Genomic DNA, 20,978 nt, shown 5'->3' on the forward strand with positions numbered 1-20,978 from the left:
AACAGAACAAAAATGAATGACTAATAGACATCGAAAGTAACTGAATCACAAATTAATGGACAGGAAACGGACAACCCAGCATAAACACAGGGTAACTACTTACCACGGCATGTGTTCAAGAAGTTCCTGGTGCAAAGCCTGAGCTGCCTGACATTCTCAGGTTTTAACAAATGTAAAGGTAACAATAACGGGAAACAAGGCAGGATATAACACAGAAGGGATGCTGACTCCTTTGCACTAGTGGGAAAGAAAGAACCACACGTCTCTTCTTAGAAGGATCTAACTAGCATTCCTCGTACCAACTGAGTGCTAACCAGGACCTGAAAATATTATATGCTGGGGAGAAAGAAAAAAGGAAAGCAGGAAAGGGAGAAGATTTTTGGTCTCTGTGATCCAGCACTTTGCATCCTTGCCTTTTCAGCTGTATGACTTAACAGGCATCTTGTAAGTATGGTCCAAAAATAGAGTTGAGATAAAGCTGTGAGTTGAAAAGTGTGTGGTATGCTTTGTGTGGAGCCCTGACATCGGCCTTGAGGCATTTAAGTTACAGACAAGCAAAAATGCACTGACACAAATGAGACACACACATTTTAGGCTGCAGACATTGCCACCAGTGTTACCTTCCCACTGGCTGGGTCCATACACATCTTCCTTATGCTACTAATCACGCTCACAAGGGACTCTTCATGTACATTATTTTGCTCCTTCTAGCTGTTAGTTAACACAGGCACTTACAATAGAGTCCTTCAAATAGCTCACAACCAACAGCACTCAAAAGCCTGCTGAGGACAGAGAAGGTCAAGTTTATATGCCAAGAGCAAGGGGCAAAACAGAGACAGTGCTGCAGTTACAGCAATTTCAGAAGAGCAGGTGAATCTCAAAAGTTGTAGGATAAAAGACAGCAACATAAGAAAAAGAAAACAATATTTCATCAGTGAACAGGGGAAGAGTAAGGACAAGGAGAAAAGGACTAATCCTGCCAGTAAATCTCACTACTGTTCCCATGCACGGTATGATCCTACAGTGCTAGGGGAACCCTTCGTCCCATTTTAGCTTGTGTTACTTTACAAGCAGTAAGACAAGCTAGAAACACTACTTGCCTTCCAGAAAAACTGTCCTCACACAATGCTCCCCTGAATGAACTTCCCCTACAGCCAAGTCTTAAGTGATTGGACCAGTCACACAAAATACTCAACAAACAAAGAGGTGAAAACAAGGTCTGCAAGTTCCCAGCTGGCATTTGGCTCTTCCTCGCTATCACGTTACTTCAGCTGAGCTTCTGCTTTCAAACAGCTGACCTGGAACAAGTCCCTGCATTTTCTTCCTGGAAGTTTCCAAACAGATGTCTGCCTTCAGGGAGAGGTAAAAGAGAAGCCTGCTTTGCTGAGGAAGCAGAGAAAGGACATGGTACAGAGGCAGCAAAGCAATCAAGATTTTGCTGAAGACACTCTGCAGCCAGGGTCATTTTGTTCCCTGGAGGGTTCCTTGGCAATCTTAAATAAACACAATTTTTTATTTCCAAGCCATCAACAAAATACACCAACTCTTTCACTAAAGTAACTGGTACTTTGATGTACACTGTACGTACCAAAACGTAACGCATGCCAAGTGTCAGCTTTAGAAAAAGCAAGACATATCAAGTTTGGCTTTGCAGTTTTCCAATACAAAATCTTATGGACATCACCAAACAACATGTGCAGAAGTACTATCTATACAGATGCTGTCCTGCACTGAAGTACTAGAACACATCTGCAAAGCAGGGCTCCTGCAACCAGCCTTCTGCTATTGTAGAATCCTGGTTTATGTAACCTACAGCAGAGAGCCATCACCTTAAGCATGAACTTCACTCAAACCTTTAACCTAATGATCTTCCATTCATTTTCTTGGTATGCCTTGCCCCCCACAGCTGCCATTTCCTCAATAAAAGCATTCTGAGAACATCACACAGACATCAGGCACTGCCGATCAGTTCTGCAGAGACTGCAAAATTGCTGATGGCCTTATAGAAGAGGATACCTTTTATGTTCCTCCACATACACCCGTCATCCAACTAATTATTACAATCACAATTCTGCCAAACCCTTTCCCTTGCATATGCAGGACAGCTACTCTCACATAATCAAAGTAGCAAACTCGTGCAGACCAGCGTGAATTGTGAAATAAGAGAACCTTCTTAGTCTTTCTTTACACCAGAGTTGTTATTACTGTAGAGCACACACTCTCACTTCCTCTACGGACACAGATCAAGGAACTGCGTCTGCCTATTCCTGCACTGCAGCCAACAATGTGCTTAGCTAAACAAGACTTCAGCCATGATATCTAATCCTGATTTTAATAAGAAAAAAACCCCAAACCCCTAACACAACCAAACCTGAGAAGATACCACTTCTGACAGCCTCTTTGCCCTTACACCATTCATACGTAACCAACAGTTGCATTTTTTAAAAGGGGTAAAATTACCACTGGAAGTTCTGGTTTCCTGAGTCTTGAGATAAACCTTTATCTACTCAGACAGAATCATTTACCAGTGGATAACCCTGAACCTTCTGAGGCAGCAAATCAGTTTCAGTCACTGCGTACAGCACTAGTGGTTTTACAAAAGCCCTAAACTTAGCTGAATCTTTATGATGCAATTCCATTAACCTAAGCTCCACGTGGACTTTCACGTCTGTTGGTATACATGTCCCTGCACACAAACAGAAACCTTCTAACAGACAAGCTGTAACCCTCCTCCAAAATTTGGACAGCCTCAAAACTTCCTGAGGATTTGCAGGGGTGCAGCACTACAACTTGTTTTGCATTATTTTCATAGCTGGAAAAAAAGAGTCCTATTGTAAAAAAATACAGCCCAGACAACATCCCTGAAGATTAAAAGAGAGTTCCAAACACCACTTGTAGTTGCCAACTGAAAAAAAGACTGCTGATGTGGAAAAGAAAGAGAAAGAGGGGGTGTTACTACAAAGCAACAGTTTAGAGGGTTTGTACTAAACCATCTTGGGAAGTCTTATTCATATTAATTGTAAGCATAATAGTTATATCAAGGTAGCTTGATATTCAAACCAAACTAAGCAGATGAAGCAACTACTGCATTATGATTTTATAAGACACTTGCTTAAAATGCACTGTGAGCCAATGACAGCTTGAGCTAATAATAAAAAGCGCAGCTCTGCACTCTCCTGACACTTTCACATACAAGACAAAAATCTTCAGTTTGGGTAAGCCGTTTGAGCCACATGCCAATGCAACTACACAACAATCTGGGCATAAACACTCCTACATGAGAGAAGTGTGTGCAGTGCAAGTCCAAGAGCAAACACTCACATCTATTGCATCTCTTTCAAATATGCGGAGCTGCAGAAATAGCTCAAGCTTGATCTTGCGTTCTTGGAAAAGCTCCTCCATCTGAGATTGTGCCTCATCCAGCTGCTGCAGGACTGTCTCTATGTGGTTGATTGAGCTGTTGTGGGGCGTCTTGTTACTAGAAATGGCAGAATCCCTATTCAAAGCAGCGAGAGGGAGAAGAGAGAGGGGAAGGAAAAAAAGGTATTATTAAACAAAGCCCATACAATGTGGATGATACACATGACCACAACACGGAAGACTTTCACAAAGTCAATGCAAGCCATATTACATGAAAGCTAAGTCTGTATATCTCTGTTAATAAAAGTCCAAATTATGTTTAAATACTTGAGAAAGCACAAAATTAAGATTTCTTTCATTTTTTGACTAACTCAACATTTAAGGACATTCTGTTAACAGGAAGAATAAAATTTAAAACCAGAGACAAACCCTTTCATAATGAAAAGGAAGTGGCATATGCTAACTATTTACTTTAGTGAACCTTCATGTCAATGAAAAAAAAAAATCAGAATTAGATAATAAAAAATAATTACTTAATCTTTTACTTTAGCATAAAACCTGTAAATTCAGATATGATAAAACCAGCTCCCGCAACGAAAGGGACATGTACCAGTAGAACTGTGGCCAAAATTTATTTTGATCGTTGCCAAATGAAAGGGACTGCAAACTGATGGTCTTTACTACAACAAAGTCACTTATCAGTCTGCAAAACAATTTCAAGTGTCTCTTTATAAAAAGGCTGCCGCCCAGAACTCAAAATGCTGTGGAACCCCGCATGTCAGACTACAAAAACGTACAATTGCTCCTATAAAAAAGGTAGCTTAAGTAAACAAAATCTCCTTGTGGAGATAGTGTTTATATATAAGCTGAGCTTCCTGTAAACAGAGGGTGAGAGACCATCAGTACAGCATGAAACATCACTGTAGTCCTAATATTTACAAGTTTTATTTATAGGTCATATCTTGTAGTCATCCATCCTCTACCCTCAAACAGAGCCTCACAGAATATCACATGTACACCAGGAGATTTAAATAAAAAATTGTTTTACCTTAGTTGCTGAATAAGATCTTCACCTTCTTTTATGACATTGACTGTAACCTGCAGAGTGGTCTGTTGTTGTTGACCAAAACGTTTAATCAAGTCTTGAACAGCCTCCACAGACTCAGCATAGACATCATCAAGCAGTTCTTTCTGTAGCTCTTCAAGCCATGTCCACAGCTAAAGGGGGGAGGGGTGGTGGAGAAAAAAAAAAACAACAACCATAAGCCCCAGGACCAGGCAGTCAGTACTCCAGATCAAATCTCCCTGGAGAAGAGAAAACAGACTGAGGTGGTAGGGAGAAACAGGATTTGTTTCTCTTGATAGAAAAATCTCATCCTCAATTTAATGAAAACAAGCCTTTGTTTCAAATAAGGTTTTTGCTTCTTGGAAATACCAGGAAAGCTTTATCCGTGTTGCTAAGTCACCCTTTCTTTCTGATTTTCCTTCTACAGTACTGAGCATATCCGACTGAGCTGCACAGAGTTCATAGCGAGAATCCCATCTGCAGCTCTGCGCGAGAGTCCCTGGGAGGGAAATGCTATGGAAACACTCCCTGAGAGAGGGGAGGAAGGAAGGAAGGAAGGAAGGGAGATGTATTGTAGCCACCATCAAATTTACTCTGCCAGGCTGACACATGCACACAGACACCATAACATTTCTCAGTGGCCTTCAAAAAAGCAGGAAAAACAAAAGGGCATTTCAGAAAACAAAATAAAGAGACAAATCAGATGGGAGAAGTTATTTTTCTGTCATGATCTCTACAGCAATGGTATTTACCCTCTCGATTTTGATTACACACCATTACAACAAAAATTATCCTAAAGAATTCCACCAGTTAATTCAATGCCTTCCCTGCCCTGCTTAACATGTGCACATGTCCCTGTTCAGAACCGCCCACGTATCGCACTTATGCAAAAATCCCTAGATATACGCCAGTTAAGGTATCACTACTGGTCACTTGAACCCTACTGCGTTCTTTTCCACAATTTTATGAGGCAAGATGTTGCATCACAAGCTCTGTGTGAAAACTGTTCATCAGCCATCCATTAGCCATCTATCATACAACTGATAAAAACACTGCTTGAAGAGAGGGAGCACAGCTGTCTCCTGCAACACCCCCGTGAGCAGCAAAAACAGCAGGCTGGAACAGCTACTCTCACAGGAAGCATCCAAGCCGGGGCCCTCCTCTCTTTTACCACCACATCCCAAATGCCGCATTTCCAAGAACAAGGATTAGAGTTTGTTTTTTATCCTGAAAGAATACCTCTGATCTCACTGAAAGCATTAAGGTCTTCTGACTGCATTTTAATCTCCGTCTTCATACATTTCAGAGATACAAATAGGCTTTATTAACTTTGAAGCTAATTAAAAGGTTAACACAGTTAAAATACAAACAGTAAGCAATCAAAGCTGGCTTGATTTCAAAAGACAGAAAAACAAATATTTTCTTCATTTCTTTGTTTAACGTTTTCTACAGAAATACCCCTTTCATGCTGCTGTGTGTGCAACGTTCTGATCATAAAGGTTTCCTAACTAACAATAGAGCTACATTAAAATAGAAAATTCAGTGAAGGATTCTAGATCTTGATTAATTAGTTCCTCTGAAACTTTAATTTACAACCAAATGCCAGTTTTTGTATCTTAGCGCCTTACTTGCCTCCTGAGGTAGGTTTTGTGTTAGCCAAGCTATAGGCTAAATTTTCACAATTAGGAAGAATTAATGACATTTAACCAGACTCTCTTCTAGAAATCTACTGTCCCCCCCACAAACGGAACTGCCAATTCAAACACAGTTATTGTGACTACTCATATGCTTCAAAGACAATGTCTGTCACAGTTTTGAATCCAACTCCATAGCTGTGAACACCACAAGCTCAAGCCACAGCAGTCTGTCTTATTAAAAGGAGGACAAATCAATAGAACTTACCAAGTGAGTCAAAAGCACTTGTCAACATTCATTTCTGCATCCAAATAGTTTTTTTTTTTTTTCCCCAAATGCATACTTAGGAACGCAAATTCCATTTTGAGACAAATGAAGCTTAAGAGTAAGAAGCTTGACAATACAACTTGAAAACCTTACTCAGGTTTCAATGCGGAAAGGATGTTTTTATTTCACTCTTCGCTTATGAAGTTTGTCTGAAGAACTGCAATAGTAGGGCACCATGTTAGAGACCTTCCAAGTGAGCTGGCATGTACACACAACCAGTGCAGCTTGCAACTGCGCAAATATATTCATTTGAAAGTAATACTTTATTGTTGCCTGCAGAACTAATGTGTTCTGTGCTGGCTGAAAGACCTTTACACTCATGCTTACTGCACCTTCTATAAAATGCCCGATTTTCAGAGAAGTTTATCACAGACAAACTGGGATTAAAACCATTTTGAGTCTCTTGGACTATATAAAGTTTGCTTCTTGGCTCCCTTACAAGCACCTGTACTGCAGCTCAAGACAGGTCTAAGAACCATTTCAATTTTTTCTCAATACGTCTTTTGCAGCTAGGTTGTGTCAGACCTGTGCAAGAGAGGCCTCACATCTGCTTTTCTTACTCTTCACATATGCTTCAGCTACTTCTACAACTGGGTGGAGCGGACCTGGCAGGAGCAATAAACTTGTAAGTGTTGGGCTAGTGATGTACTGTGCACGTCAATACTTCCCTGAACGCTCACCCTGGATGCTGGAGACCAAGCCAACACAGAACAAGCAGACCTTTTCCTCTGTGTAGCCAGTTCAAAGCAACACCACCTGCCTAGAGCAGAAAGACATGGGCGCTAGCACAACAAAGTGTTATGCCGACTGGCTTAGTGCCTGGTCAGCACAGCACGACTATAAGCATGGTATCTTGGCCCCAGGGTACCAAAGGGCTCAAAAATGCATTGTTTCCCTAGTTCATTAGCTGAATTGTCCACTGTTTGGGAAGGAAGAACATTTTACAAATGTGCAGAAAGAGGAGAGTAATTAGCATGCATTACTTGTCTAGCTGTGATTCATATGCTGTTGAAAGTGGAACAATTTAAGCCATTTCTGAAATGACTAAACAGCTCTATGACACTTCCATAGCAAAAGTTACCCTAATACATTACAAATAGCTTTTCATGCTTTTCTACCCAGTAAGTTTCTGACAAACAGCCTCCCCTCAAAATAATCTTGATGTTTATACATAAAAATCAGAATAAAGCCACCACAGATGAACAAAACTGTCAAGTTATTAAAGCTGGATATAAATTCATGCCATTTACTGAGAGGAGCTTAATTCATAATAGGTGGCAATAGCCAGCTGGCTTGTATGCAGCTTTAATACCAGAATAAGCACTGGATATACTGGATATTACCTAAATTAGCTTGTTTTCAGATACAAAACTAAGGATAAAGACAGTACAAAGTTGCACAGCAAAGCCAAAAGAAAGTGAACAGTTTGCACTGGGGGGTGAACACAGAGTGGAGCTTACCCATACACGTTCAGCATTGCAGAACTACAGATTTTATAGTGCAATGATTTTCTGAGGTAATGCATTATTCCATAGAACAGCACTTGGCAACAAAAATCCAGTGCAGAAAAACACACAAACAAAACTGTCATTAAAAAACTATTAACCTTCTCTCAGTGTGAACTTCTGAGCAACTTCCACGCACATCTTTTTCTATTATTTTTAAAAGAAGCCGCACAAAGATCCCTAAACAAACTGCTGATTCCTGTGACCTCAGTAAGAACTTCAATCCAGCAGCAAGACAGCTTTAACATACAGTGAGAAAACCATATAAGTAACTCAATCCTGTCACAGAAGGAGGCTCTTCTGCTCTTTTCATCTGCTCTTCACATCTTACCAGAATTAAAATTGGAGAGGGAATCAAATTCTGAATCCTTGACAGGCAAATATTTCACACAGCAGATTTTTTTTCTTGATCTAAATATAGCACAGACTAAGAAACATCTGCTTGAACGAGCCTGCATCCTGTGCTACCTCTTTCCTAAGTTCTTGGGAGCATGCCATTAGTCACTGAGATGGTATTATTTTAATTGTCTGCAACATCCTGGAAGCTTCAGTGTTTCCATCATGGGCCTCTATCCATTCAAGTCCCATCCCTGCAACCTCCTGGAAGACTTCAACTAAATAAGCCCTTACTGTATTTTGCTCAATATAATCAGAGAACAATTATTTCTGAGTAAATACCTTCCCAAGTGCACAGAGTTATTTTATTAGCGTAAAAAAAACCACATTGCATTCTTTCACAATTTATTTTTTCGTTTTTATAATAATGGTTTTTGGATATGCAGTCAGCCTTTTCAGCAGGATAAGACAGAGAAAGGCACACTGTTTCTGCATGTAAAAACTGCCAATTCCTCTTTCTGCCCCTTCCCCCCAGCACAGTGGGGCAGTACGTGTGTTACACCACAGGCACAGTTGTTGAAAAAGCTATTATTTGTACAGGGCCAAATGTTGCAACAGTATTCCCTAACAAGTATATCTGGGCATAGAAAGGGGCTGGTGTGTGTGTGTCTGCCTTAAGTTTTGGCTTTCAGGACATGCAGTGGGCAAAACCGGCATCTTTTTCAAAAGAAAAACACGGAGATGTTAAACCCCCTGGAGTTTGTCTTCCAGGGTCTTTCAGTGACACTTAAGATATTAAATGCATGCATAGTTTTTTGAAAGTTAGATACAATTATCTTAAAAAGCTTCAAATATCCCTATCTATTCTACAGTTATAACTGGATGAATATCCTATTCAAAATAAATTCATCCTTGAAGCAAAACCAACTTGCTCACACCTTCCTAAAACTACATCAACTACTACTGTACACTGTAAGCAATCATCCCATTTCTTAACCGAGCAAGGAAAAAAAAAATCTCTATACCGTAGCTTTACACAGTTTAAAGGCCTATTTCTGCCACACTTCTCTCAAGTACTCAGTGCTATTTCAATGAAGTCTGGACTTAAATTCGATCCCTTTCTTCAAGCAAAGCAGCTACCAGTCTTGAAAAAATCAAGAGCGAAAAATCTGTGCTGGGTAAGTAGATTCCAGTCCTAACCAACCAGTAAACCACAGCACACGTTAGTTTGCTGCCACCGAATGTGTTTGTGTGCTCCTCAACTCGCGTAAGATGACCAGTGTATTGAAGTATTGACCAGAGAGCGCAGTTCCTATATTCTGCCTGACCTGTCACATCGAGCATTGCTGTGTTATAATGACATGATACAAATACTAGACATGCACAAACACTAAAGGGACAGAGCCTTCAGTGTTTGATGAGGGCATCCAAAAGCTGCTCTGCTGCCTGGAAAGGGCACGCAGAAGTGAGAGCAGCCTCATTATGACATCCAAATTTAACCTGTGGACCATCAGAACAGAAGACTCAGAATATGCAGGAGTGATAGGCAACCAGAAGAGCAGGTCTGTCGCCTCAGGGTCCACGCTGGGACGAAACAAATAAAAGGCTGCATGGATGGACACCCTTCCATGCCAGATAATGCAAAGGAGGGCATGTTTCTGGCAGTGAGTTGTGAGACAAAGTAAGACCATTATCAATAGGCTTATTTGAATCGAATACACATGCCTCACCCTTAGATGTGAATGAATCAGCAACATTATGGCCAGAGCAAGGCCTCCTCAGCCTTCCCATGCACTGGCATCTTCAAAATGATGCCACCTTCCTTCAATAGCTTGCACAGACTACTGTTTCATTACTTTTGTTCAGGAACAGTGAGGTTTTGTGTTTGAAATCTTAGCCAACTCCACTTCCCTTTTCCTTTTTTCGTCTTACTCAAACCACACTTTGCACCAGAACAGACTGAGGTTGAAACAAAGAGACATCTTCTAGTAACACCATTAAGCGTATTGTGTACACACAAAAAGCACTCTGAGCTATTTTATAAGCAGCTTGTCAGAATACACACAAAAGGTTATATGCAAAAAGCCAACAGGCTCATAAGAGATCATTCTCTTCCATGTACAGTCAGCCTGATCCATATTCCCACACTTGACTCCAGTTAGGAAAATATCTGTTGCTCTGCTTTGGCACTACTACAAACACCTGGTTTGGCCAGGATTTCAGTCTTCCCACTCAAGGATGCTGAGGGAGCCATTTCAGAGAGAGTGCGTGTGTATGTGTGTCTGTACACATGTGTATGGAAGAATATGAATTCACACCAAAATCCTGTTCATCTCTACTTGTTGACAGATTTCACAGCAAAGACTACCGTGACTTTTGCTCCTATGTTTTGCACACAACTTTTTATGATAATAGTTTATTTAGGAAATGTCTCTTATCTGTGCAAATTTTTTCTCACCTTGTTCCTCCCCATATATTACTGAATGTCAAAAGGCACAAAAGCCATAAGGGATTCACTGTCTTGCAATGGTCAACATGTTCAGATGTTCAGTTGCATTTTATCCACCCTCAGGCTGAGAACCTGCCAGGACACAGTACTCTCCAACGCAAAGATTCCAATAGGGATATTTATGGTCCCAAACACTTTTAAAGCTTGCCAGTGCACAGCTTAACTTCAGTGCATCAGTTATGGAAAAATTTGGCTTACAGATGGAAACTTCTCACTGTTTGCATGGGAGTAAAAATCAATATTTACCACCTTACAAACTTAAAACTAGTAATAGCACAACAACATGGAATCACGATTTCTATGTAGCAAGCAACTGATTTTCTTGGACCACCGTTAAGCAAAATGAGTAACGGCGACACCATGTTTCTGGCTTCCCTGAACACATCCCTTTTTTTCCCCAGTGAGAAATGTGGTCTGTTGAGGTTAGTCTACGAGCCTAGGTAAGCCACAGGGAGCTCTACCAGTTTGTAACCACCTGGCTACAGACCTTCTGAAAATGCTAAAGCCAGCCAGCATTTCCAACATGCATCATAACAGGCTGCCGCACACAAACTACACAGCTGCTTTGTGCACAGGTATAGCAAAAGTCTGTTACTTCCAGGATGCATCAAGCTGATCTATTGCTTTTGTGGCAAGCATGTTGCTTCTGCAAGCAGAAACTGTGCCGATTTATTAAGCGTGAACAGAGTAACAGTACACAGTGCAGTAGTACACAGACACTGCAGGACTAATGCTTCCCAGGGAAGATGGGAAAAGTTGCAATCAAATTCTGTGCCAAGTATAAAGGTTATATAAAGCTACAGGGGAGAGGTAGTATTGGAATGCTCTCATCCAGATGAGGAGCATTCATTCAACATGATGTATTTCTGGGGAAAAGAATAAAACACAAGAAAACATCCTACTTCAAAAAAAATCAAGGGATTGGATGGATATCGGAGCCAGATTTTAAAGTCTCAAAACAGCCAACAACTCAGATTACCAGCTTTTCTCGGCTCTGTGGCTTCCTCCAAACTGTTACACACAACAGGATTTTTATTCTTCATGACTGTTTTTTAGACCAGGAAAACACAAAAAAGATACAAGAAACAAAATTCACCCTGAATATTTGAAGGGCAAAATGCGTTGGTGGTGTTTGGGTTTGATTTGTTTGGGTTTTTTCAGGTTGTTTTTTTTAAACAACTGAAGCATCTCTTTCCAGTTCAACAGCTAGTATATTATCCTACTACTTGAACTCCTCTTCACTAGCTAAGCACACACATTAATTTCTTCACTCCGCTATACAGAGGAAAGGTTATGTGCTTACAGGTATGCACTAATTTTTTCAGTGACCTCCCACATCCTGCAGGAGAAACGGAATTCTCCTGCCAACAAAGCATGGATGACTTTCAGGTTTAGAGCACTTTTATCTTCCATCTGCTTTGTGATGCCTTCCCAGCACTCCACATGCATGTTTGATAACAAACAACATACTCTTGAAAACACATCAGAATACAGAAAGCACAAGACAGCTTTGAGCTTATTATTTCTTTGCATCTTTATTAAAGGACTAGTCTAAATATGAACTGCCAGCCTCACTCTCTCATCTGTATTTTCAAGTAAAATGCAAATAAATAAAAGGATAGTCTTGCTTACATAAATAAGTACTCTTCTTAATTTTCCTCACTTTATGAGGTATGAAGTTCAGCTACATGACAAAAACAAAGAAATCCAACATGCGTACATGAGCCACAGCACCTTTCCCCCAAAGTCCAGGCTGCAAAGAGGCTGCCATAGTAACAGCTGTGTGCGCTTACAGGGTCACAATAATAACCATTTTCCCAAAGAAATAAATCAAGATACAGAATTATCTTCCCCCCCCCCCCCCCCCTAAAACATTATTATCTAGAGAAGCAGTGGCAACATTCCAGCACATCTGGAATCAGCCTCACAGAATTACTCAACACTGACTCATAGATCAGTCTGCCTTCTGGTTTTTTGGATTTTTTTAAAGCACTTTCCTTGCAAATCCTTTTACAGTCTCAGTCTTTCATCACTACAACTAACTGTAGCCATTTAAATACCATTCCAGCTGCTGCTCTTGATACTAAGAAAAACAGGTAATGAAGAAATCTATAGAAACAATTAATGTGTTCCAGCAGCTGACTGCTCCTGTGCTTCACAACAGGTAATGGGACAGCACTGTGTACTTGAGAAAAGTGGAACAAAAAAGTTGTCCCCTAAGAATAGCTTAAGATGTAGCACTTATGTTTTGTTTAAACAGCAAGAGTCCCGAGTATCAGAAAGGAAGCACCTAACAGAGAACTGATGGGGGAGCTATGTACTCACATCTAGAGCTAAAAAGTAATTCAATCCTGACCTTCTTCAAAGACCAACTGCCTTGTACGTTTTTTTCAAGTGCAAAGCAGATGTTTCACATTCAAAAAACTCCCACTCTTATCCCCTAACAAGGTTTTGCTGAAGAAGCTACTTTGAATAGTATACTTCCCCACTGAACAGACCACATCTTTATGTAGGATGAAGGGAAGACATACTCTGACATGCTGTGGTCCAGAAACCTTTCATATTTTCACCTAGTTTGAGCAGTGAGATTTAATATGAGCTGTAAATAGAAAATGGGTAATCTACCATTACTGACATTTGCCACTACCTTTAACCAAACCCCCTTACTGAAGTCCTTATTCTTGCTCTAGCCTATTCAGCCCGCTCCGATGAATTTATAAATTCGTATGATGAGTGTTCTGAATCAGAGCTGAAAATTAGTCTGGTTGAAAATTCAGTGTGTTTGACTGAATCTTCCTTTTCCTGGTGTATACAGATAAACCTTTGAAAGAGACTAAAATTGCAAACATGAGGCAAACCACTGTCATCAGATAAGCTGTTTAGGTTGTGAAGAACCATCAATCTACAAGACCAAAATGTGTAAAACAGAGAAAGAAAACCAAGTCTTTCTGGGCAGCAGGGTTGCCTTAAGTAGATTTGTACTTCTGCCATGTGTTTCAGTCTCCTGAATCGTGTCAGTCTAACCATGTGTCTGACAACTCAGTTAACTGCACTGGAGTGCTGGTTGGATAAAAAAACAAAACCAAAAAGTGCACAGTCTCTCCCCCACAATGCTGTCTTTTAGCTGTATCAGTTTCCTGATCTGACCCTCCCCCCTTCCCTGTGACTGAACAAGCATGTGTACTTGCACAACAAAGAAGGTAGAAGCTGCTTGTGGAAGTAAAAATAAAATTTTAAATCCCCCAAAAAACAAAACACAACACACACACAGCAAACAACAACAACAAAAACCAAAAAAGCAACCCCTACCCCAGCTCCCAATCTGCAATGAATTGCAAACCAAAACTCATTGTACACTAGGGGTTTCATGACTTCCTATAGCAAGTTTCTAACAATGAAGTAACATTGGACAACATCAGTTTTAAGGCTTAAAGTTATGACTATAACTTTGCAGCAGTTTTACCTCTTTAACATGAGTGTGAAAGGACACAGACATGTCCAGCAGGATCTTGCGTTGCTCCACACGCCTAACAAAATCCTGTATGCGATCTTCCAGCTGATGGGCAGCTTGATAAATTTCCTCTGGGTCACACTCCCCAGTCTGAGCGAGCTGTTCAGCTGCTTCTAGGAGCTTGTCTGCGTTGGTATATGTGTTCTGTGGAGAAATATGTTAGTTTCACAGGATTAAATGAAAGAAAATTCAGTCAGTGTATTTTAAATCCACTCCACTAATGAAAATGAAAGGACAAAAAGTACCCTGAAATGTATTTTTCTTCTTTTTTAAAGGTAGTACAATATAATCTTCCTATAGGGTCTTTTGTATTTCTAGATACTTTTTCATTTAGCTGTGAATAAATTCATTCCTTAGCTCCTTATTTATGTCTATTCAAATGTTTCCTTGATCCAGAACGTGGCAGCCTATTTATTCTTTCTTGGAATCAGTATTTTATATTCAGAACTATAATAAAGATTAGCCTAAATGTCTCATTACTTGCAGACCAGCCTATTTCAATACTGGAAAAATCACTATAGTCACAGCCAGAAGACTTTCCAAATGTGTATTATTAGAGGTGAGAAAGTCCTAGCTGCTGGTAGCAATGCTTAACATCAGATCGACACATCCACCAGGAAGGTGGGAAGTGACCAGGCACAGGAGAAAACGTCTCTCCATCCTTACAGAAGTGTTTCCAAAATTCATGTGTCAAGTGGATCATCATTTGTGAAACAGCAGCAACAGATGAGGATTTAGAAGTCAGCTATGGGCAAATGTCAGAGAGGAACATTGTCCCAATACATCATAACATTAACAAATGCAGATCAGAAATCCTATAAGAGACTTGGGTCAAAGCAGAAAACAGAATGGATGAAGTCTGGTACCTGATGTGCTGAGTGCACTAGGGTCCAGAGAAGACAGAGAGATGTTTAACAGCTCTTAAAGATTAGAACTTGCAGCCTACATCTGTATCTTTCTCATTAATTCAAAACAGGACTGATTCCAAACATTTCCTATAAACTTGGGTGCTCTTTTTGAGCCTAACCTTGGGGTTTCATGCCTTAGAATGGTTCTCAAAACAGACTCATCAAGAAAGCATAGAAAGATGTTAACCTCCTGAGAAAACAGACTGAAGCCAAGTCTACACCAAAGAAGCTTTGCTTATGTCACCACATCATATCTCCTGATAACCACAGACTATAAAAAAAAAACAACACCAAACTTGACAATATAAACTATACCTTTCTCTTTTCCCTTTTGCCCTCCTATGTTCTCCCAACCTCCATTATATCAGGTAAAAACACTGTTTGCCAAGATAAATTAAACCTATGCAAATATGCTTTTCTTTGCCATGAATGTAGTATCACACCTCTAATTAACATTATAATAGCCACAAAAGCCTGGCCCTAAAACTCAACTAAGGGGCAGGAAATACCAGCTCTGCCCCGCCCCCCCCCCCCACGCTCTCAAGCAAATTACCAGGCAAGCCCAGGACCGATAACATGACCCAGTACAGCTTTCATATATCGGGGGGGGGGGGGGGGGGGGGGGGGGGAGCTCCCCCTTCATTTGTTATGATCTATTTAAGAAATTAAATCCATGCTGCTCCCTGATTTTGACTATGTGCATCTTAACCCCTCCTTAACCTTCAGCTTTTTAATTGCACGGAGAGGTAGACAAGTCCTCCCCAGCTTCCCTGGGAAAGCCTGGTGAGACTATGCTTTTCAGTGGGGAACGCACTACTCAATGCTGCAGATGATGGGCTCTGGCCATGCTGGCCCAGAAGACACGCCGATGTGTGCTCTGGTGGTTTGACTTCCACGGTCGCAGCTGACATGTATTCCAGGGGCAAGGCTGATGAGCCTTAAAGCACTCCTTGAACAGCAACTACTTCATCAACCCAGAGAGCCACACCCAGCTGCAGATGGCTGAAACAGAAGTTTCCCATTTTAATGAAAACTTTCTCTCACATGTGAAGCATTGTTTATGAATTCCAGGGGTATCTTCCGTGTAACACAGGTCCAGGCACATCAGAGCTCTCACTGTAAAACGGATGGTGAACTGCCTGTACTTAGAAATGATCGCAGCCTAGACGCTGCTTCAGAAGGGGTTGCAATTCTCAAATCTTAACAGCAGACACATGCCTTATCGCCAAAATTTCTCTTCCAAGTATAGCTCAAATATAATATAAATATTTATCTTGGTAGATAATAACTGCCCTATGGAATAGAAATCGCAGCAAATAGGCATGCTGTACTACCCACCTTTCTCAACTCTCTGCTTACTTCTAAACAATGCTTGGAGGAAAAAAGTAGTAGTGTCAAGACTTTGAAAATGTTGGTCCCAAGGAGGGCAGCCACCAGTTAGAAAACAGAAGGTTAGGCAGAAAGACCAGGAGTTCTTCCTTGAAGCTGCTAGGAGCCTTCATGGTGACAAATTCAAAACAGAGAGTTTTGAAACAGATTAACACCACCTCAGAGTATCTCCACTAGCACAGCCTCGCCAAATCCCACAGGAAAAGAACCACCTAGTCCATCTCTCTGTACCCCAAGGCACGACCATTCTTCTCCAAAATGGTGAAAGACTCTCCATAACAGTTTACCACCTTCCCCAACAATATACCACATTGCTTTTCTAGTCTTCATGTTGAGACACCTTCTCTACGTGTTTTCCAGAAAAAACAAACACTGCATTTTTAGAAAGCATATGAAGTGACACATCACAGAAAAGTCAAAAGTAAATTTAAGAGACTACTGCAGAAATGAGTAGTACTGACAATAAATACAGCAACAGAAGTGAGTGGAGGTACGGACCGAATTTCATACCAGCTGGAGTTTATTGCACTGGAGAGGGGAAAGACACACACACACCCCCCACATGGATGGAGGGAGATTAACAAAGGTGTACAAATTATTATAACATAAAGAAAATAAAGATAGATTACTCATTAAATGCTGTGGATGCTATCACTTTTAAGCATCAGACAACACACTTAAAATGAAAAAGCAAAAGTACTTTTCATCTAAGGAACAATTAAATTGCGTAACTCACTGCCACAGGATCTGGCATACATTCCAAGAGCATAAATGGGTTCAAAAAGTAGCTAGCCTAATTAAGGGAAGAAAAGTCCATCAGTGACTATCAAACAGTGGTTCTGATGTACCCTTCAGTTTCAGACATCCAAATAGGCCCAGACAACTGGCAGGGTACAGGTAACTTTTTAAGCATACGGTCCCCTTTTCTTTATGCATCTGGTGATGGCCACACTGTAAGACAAGGACCTTTAATTTGATATATTACAGCCACTCATGGGTAAAGTTAAGAACCAGTTCAAATATATAACCTTTTCTTAAAACATTAAAGGAGGTGGGAACTGGTGGTGGGAGGGAAACGACAGGTATATTCAAACGAGGTTTGGAAGAGTCTTTCTTACTTTTTTTTTTGCTTTTTACTTTTCTTTTGCACCAAGGAGACTTGAATTCTTTACTCTTATCCAGCCTGCACATGGAAAAAAGAACTTACCCGTGGAAAAAGATCCCACTAATTAATTCTTGCCACACACCTTTCATGTTTTTTGAGCATAGACCACTGTCAAAAAGCAGGCATCGAGCACAGTTGAAACAGAAGAAGCTGACTTAGAATTTCATACAAAAATGCGCGGGGAAGTATCTGCATCCAGTGCTGCTAACTTAAAAACTGTGCCATAAGTTTATCAGTGGTATTAAAATCTGAAGTCTTGATACTTTAACTAAATGGTCTCATAGAGACAAAGATGATCATGGGTAGAGAGGAAAAAAGAAGAAAAAAAAAGGGTAAGTGGAAAGTGTACTGGACAGGCTTCACATGAAGAGCAACACAATTTTACAATAGTGGGTACAAATCAAAGCGTATATGTGTAGCACAAATGTCTATACATCAGAAATTAGGGAGGATTATGAATTGGCTGATTTCTGACTACCTAATGTTTTTGTAGTGGTAACAAAAAAGTGCCAAAGGAAGAGAAACAAGCCTTCATTTCACACAAAATTTTAAGTGCATAACTTGTGAGCCCACAGCCCGTTGACTCTGGAACATTTTTTTCTATTCAACACAAAGCTTATTTTAACATCTCTTTGAATGCTGCTGAGGAAGTGGCACCTCATTCACATTAAAAAAGAATGAGGGAATAAGCAGAAGGGAAGAAAAAAGAAATAATTTTTGCTCCCCTCAAAATCAGGAGTTAGCCTTCGATCAGAAAAATTTCAACAACACTGTTGGCTCCCTGCATTTGCTAAAACATTGTTGTGCCACTGACAGTTCACTTGACACCGCTTCTTCTCAACTTCTGACTAGAACTGACTGAAAACCCCTGATTATGCCTAGGGTCCTGTAAAAAACAACAAACAAACAAAAACAAAAAAAAAAAACCAAACCAAAAACAAAAACAAAAAGCAACAGAATAAAGCACAACAAAACCCAACAAAACCTCAAAACCCGGACCAACCAGAAATGTAGGTAGAGAATAAACCAGCCAAAAAATATTCATGCTTTGAAAAGGACAGCATATTGCTACCTTATACTTCAACATAATCTTCCTTGTAACACCAACAACAGGAATGCCTTTTGGGGCCTGCTTACGTTCAGTTTTAGAGCAAGTGGAACAACTCAGAGGGTGTGCCTCTCCTGGCAGTCATTACACATTCAAGAGTTAGAGATGAAAAAAAACCCTACTTATTAGATCATTTTGTCCAACCTTCTGTCAAAAGATATTCCCCTGAAGTATATTTAAGTTCTTTGACCAGTCTAAATTTTCAGTATCTCCAAAAATAGAAATTCCACTCATCCCCTAAAGAGATCATTTTAAACTCTAGCAACATTCAGTTTTAGGAAGTTTTTGCTAAGTATTTGCTTTACAACTTTCTACTTTAAAGTATAATGCAAATTAACAAGATGCTTTTCTAACATTTTACATCCCACTAACAGCTTTACATACTTCATCCCCGTTGGTTACTCAAACATTGTTTTCTTCTTTGCTCAGATATCACAGTATTAAGAATGAGATCATTCAAGTTTTGTTAAGTGTCTTACAGAAATAGGTTCTTGCTTGTCTGACCCAGAAAAATAAGTATTTCCACATGAAAAATATTACAGATTCTACTAAAAATGTAGTATTAGGGATGCCTATGGAAAATCCAGCATGCACATATACAAAACTAAAAATGCTTATTATTTTGGAATATTTTATAGGAAATCAATATTGAGGAAACTTTCTGATGCTGTTTCAAGTCCTCAGTCACTGCAGTGCTCTAAGACCTTATTTACAACAACATTTTATTAAGACCTTAATCATCCATTAAACAGGCAATCTGTAAACACGCTTCCTGATGCATCCTCCATAGCAGGTGTCACCAACTGTGCTGCTGCATGTCACTTTGCAATTTTCTAATAATGCATCTCCTGTTTTGACAAAGGACCACTATACCAACCCTGCCTTAATAAAATTTTGCTTGATGACTCTTGAAGATGTTTACTCTTGGCAACCATTAAGACTGGACAAACAGTGCATATTACTAATAGGGAGTATTCTAGCCTTCAGCTTGTCATGGATTTTATTCACCTCACTCCCCCTTTTTGAGGCTGCCACCCAAACCAACTTCTTGTTATGCTCCCTGTATTCCTTAGCATCTCTATTTCTTTTGGCTTCACTCTTTTTCACAGAAAAGTGTGTTTTGAAATTCTATCATCAGTTCCACTTAAGGTTAAGCCTAGAGCTTTCCTATGGAAAAAGCATTGATATCAGTGATTCAGACCAGGAGGGCATACATAAACTCAACTGTATTTAAAGAAAAAACCCAAAGCCAGCTTGGCCAATTTGCTGGCCCACTTGGTCTCTTAGGAGTCCACACACCCCCTCCCCCAGATGACTGTCATGGGGATCTGAGAGCTCCCCAAGCCTAAAGTCAGGAAGCAGGGCTTTCAATTCATCTCCATCCTCTCTTACAGGCTGCACAAAAGTTTAAATCTTAGAGCCCCATGGAATTAAGTTACTTTAAAAGGACAGCTTTCATTCTTCTGTGACTCAACATTTCAAAGCATGCTTTTGAAAATAATAATAATAGTAGCAGCAGCTCTGTTGGGCTCCATGGCTCCCACTCTCTGTAGACTGGAAGTTGTTTTTTTTTATTGAAGATGGAGTGCAAAGGAGAAAGGAAATAAAAGCTTGCAACAGAAAAAAAATAGTCCGTTCTTAGAACTGCTTTTTTTTTTTGTAGTGGAGCTCCCCTCTGCCCAGCCCTTCACTGGCAGAACAGGAATGTTTCCTGTATTTCCATAGCAAGTGCACAGTCCTTCGCGTGATCATTTTTACCTGCGCAACCTCTTCAAAGTCTTCATGGCGTTTCTGCAAAGCTCTAGCCCGATGCAGGGATTTTCCCACTCCAGTATGTTTGCTAAGAAAAGCTTCTCCATGGTTTTCAATCCAATCCAACACCTGTGGTACAGAAGGAGACACACAAAAACTCTGAGTGGATGTACTGAATGTTGCAACAAAAAGACAACTATTCAAGAAACTAAGCAGATGTAAAAGGGACTACTTAGAAGGAACTGTACTGTTGGATTAAAACACAGTATTGCCATTGAAGGACATTAATTAAATCTCATTAACTTTTCTCAAGGCAGTAACTAGCTCAAACTAGCTAAATCATACGATTCAAGATTATATGTTTATTTTTAAGCATACCAAGGACAACTTCATTTCTACACATTCAT

General features: G+C 40.1%; 1 protein-coding gene across 5 annotated transcripts in view; it reads right to left on the reverse strand.

The window, feature by feature from the left end:
• The window catches only part of TRIO (trio Rho guanine nucleotide exchange factor), a 255,751-nt gene that overhangs the window by 120,045 nt on the left and 114,728 nt on the right, over positions 1-20,978 (reverse strand). For all 5 annotated transcript variants that reach the window (XR_008746283.1, XM_055798730.1, XM_055798728.1 and 2 more), the window contains exons 10-13: positions 20,578-20,700; positions 14,202-14,393; positions 4,409-4,578; positions 3,322-3,496 (exon numbers count right to left, since the gene is read on the reverse strand). Coding sequence is in view for 4 of the 5 variants with exons in the window: in XM_055798730.1 (XP_055654705.1) it covers positions 3,322-3,496; positions 4,409-4,578; positions 14,202-14,393; positions 20,578-20,700 (660 nt within the window). In the remaining variant the exon portion in view is untranslated. The remainder of the gene's footprint in view (positions 1-3,321; positions 3,497-4,408; positions 4,579-14,201; positions 14,394-20,577; positions 20,701-20,978) is intronic.

The sequence above is a fragment of the Falco peregrinus genome, chromosome 3, assembly GCF_023634155.1.
Source record: "Falco peregrinus isolate bFalPer1 chromosome 3, bFalPer1.pri, whole genome shotgun sequence".
NCBI lineage: Eukaryota > Metazoa > Chordata > Aves > Falconiformes > Falconidae > Falco > Falco peregrinus.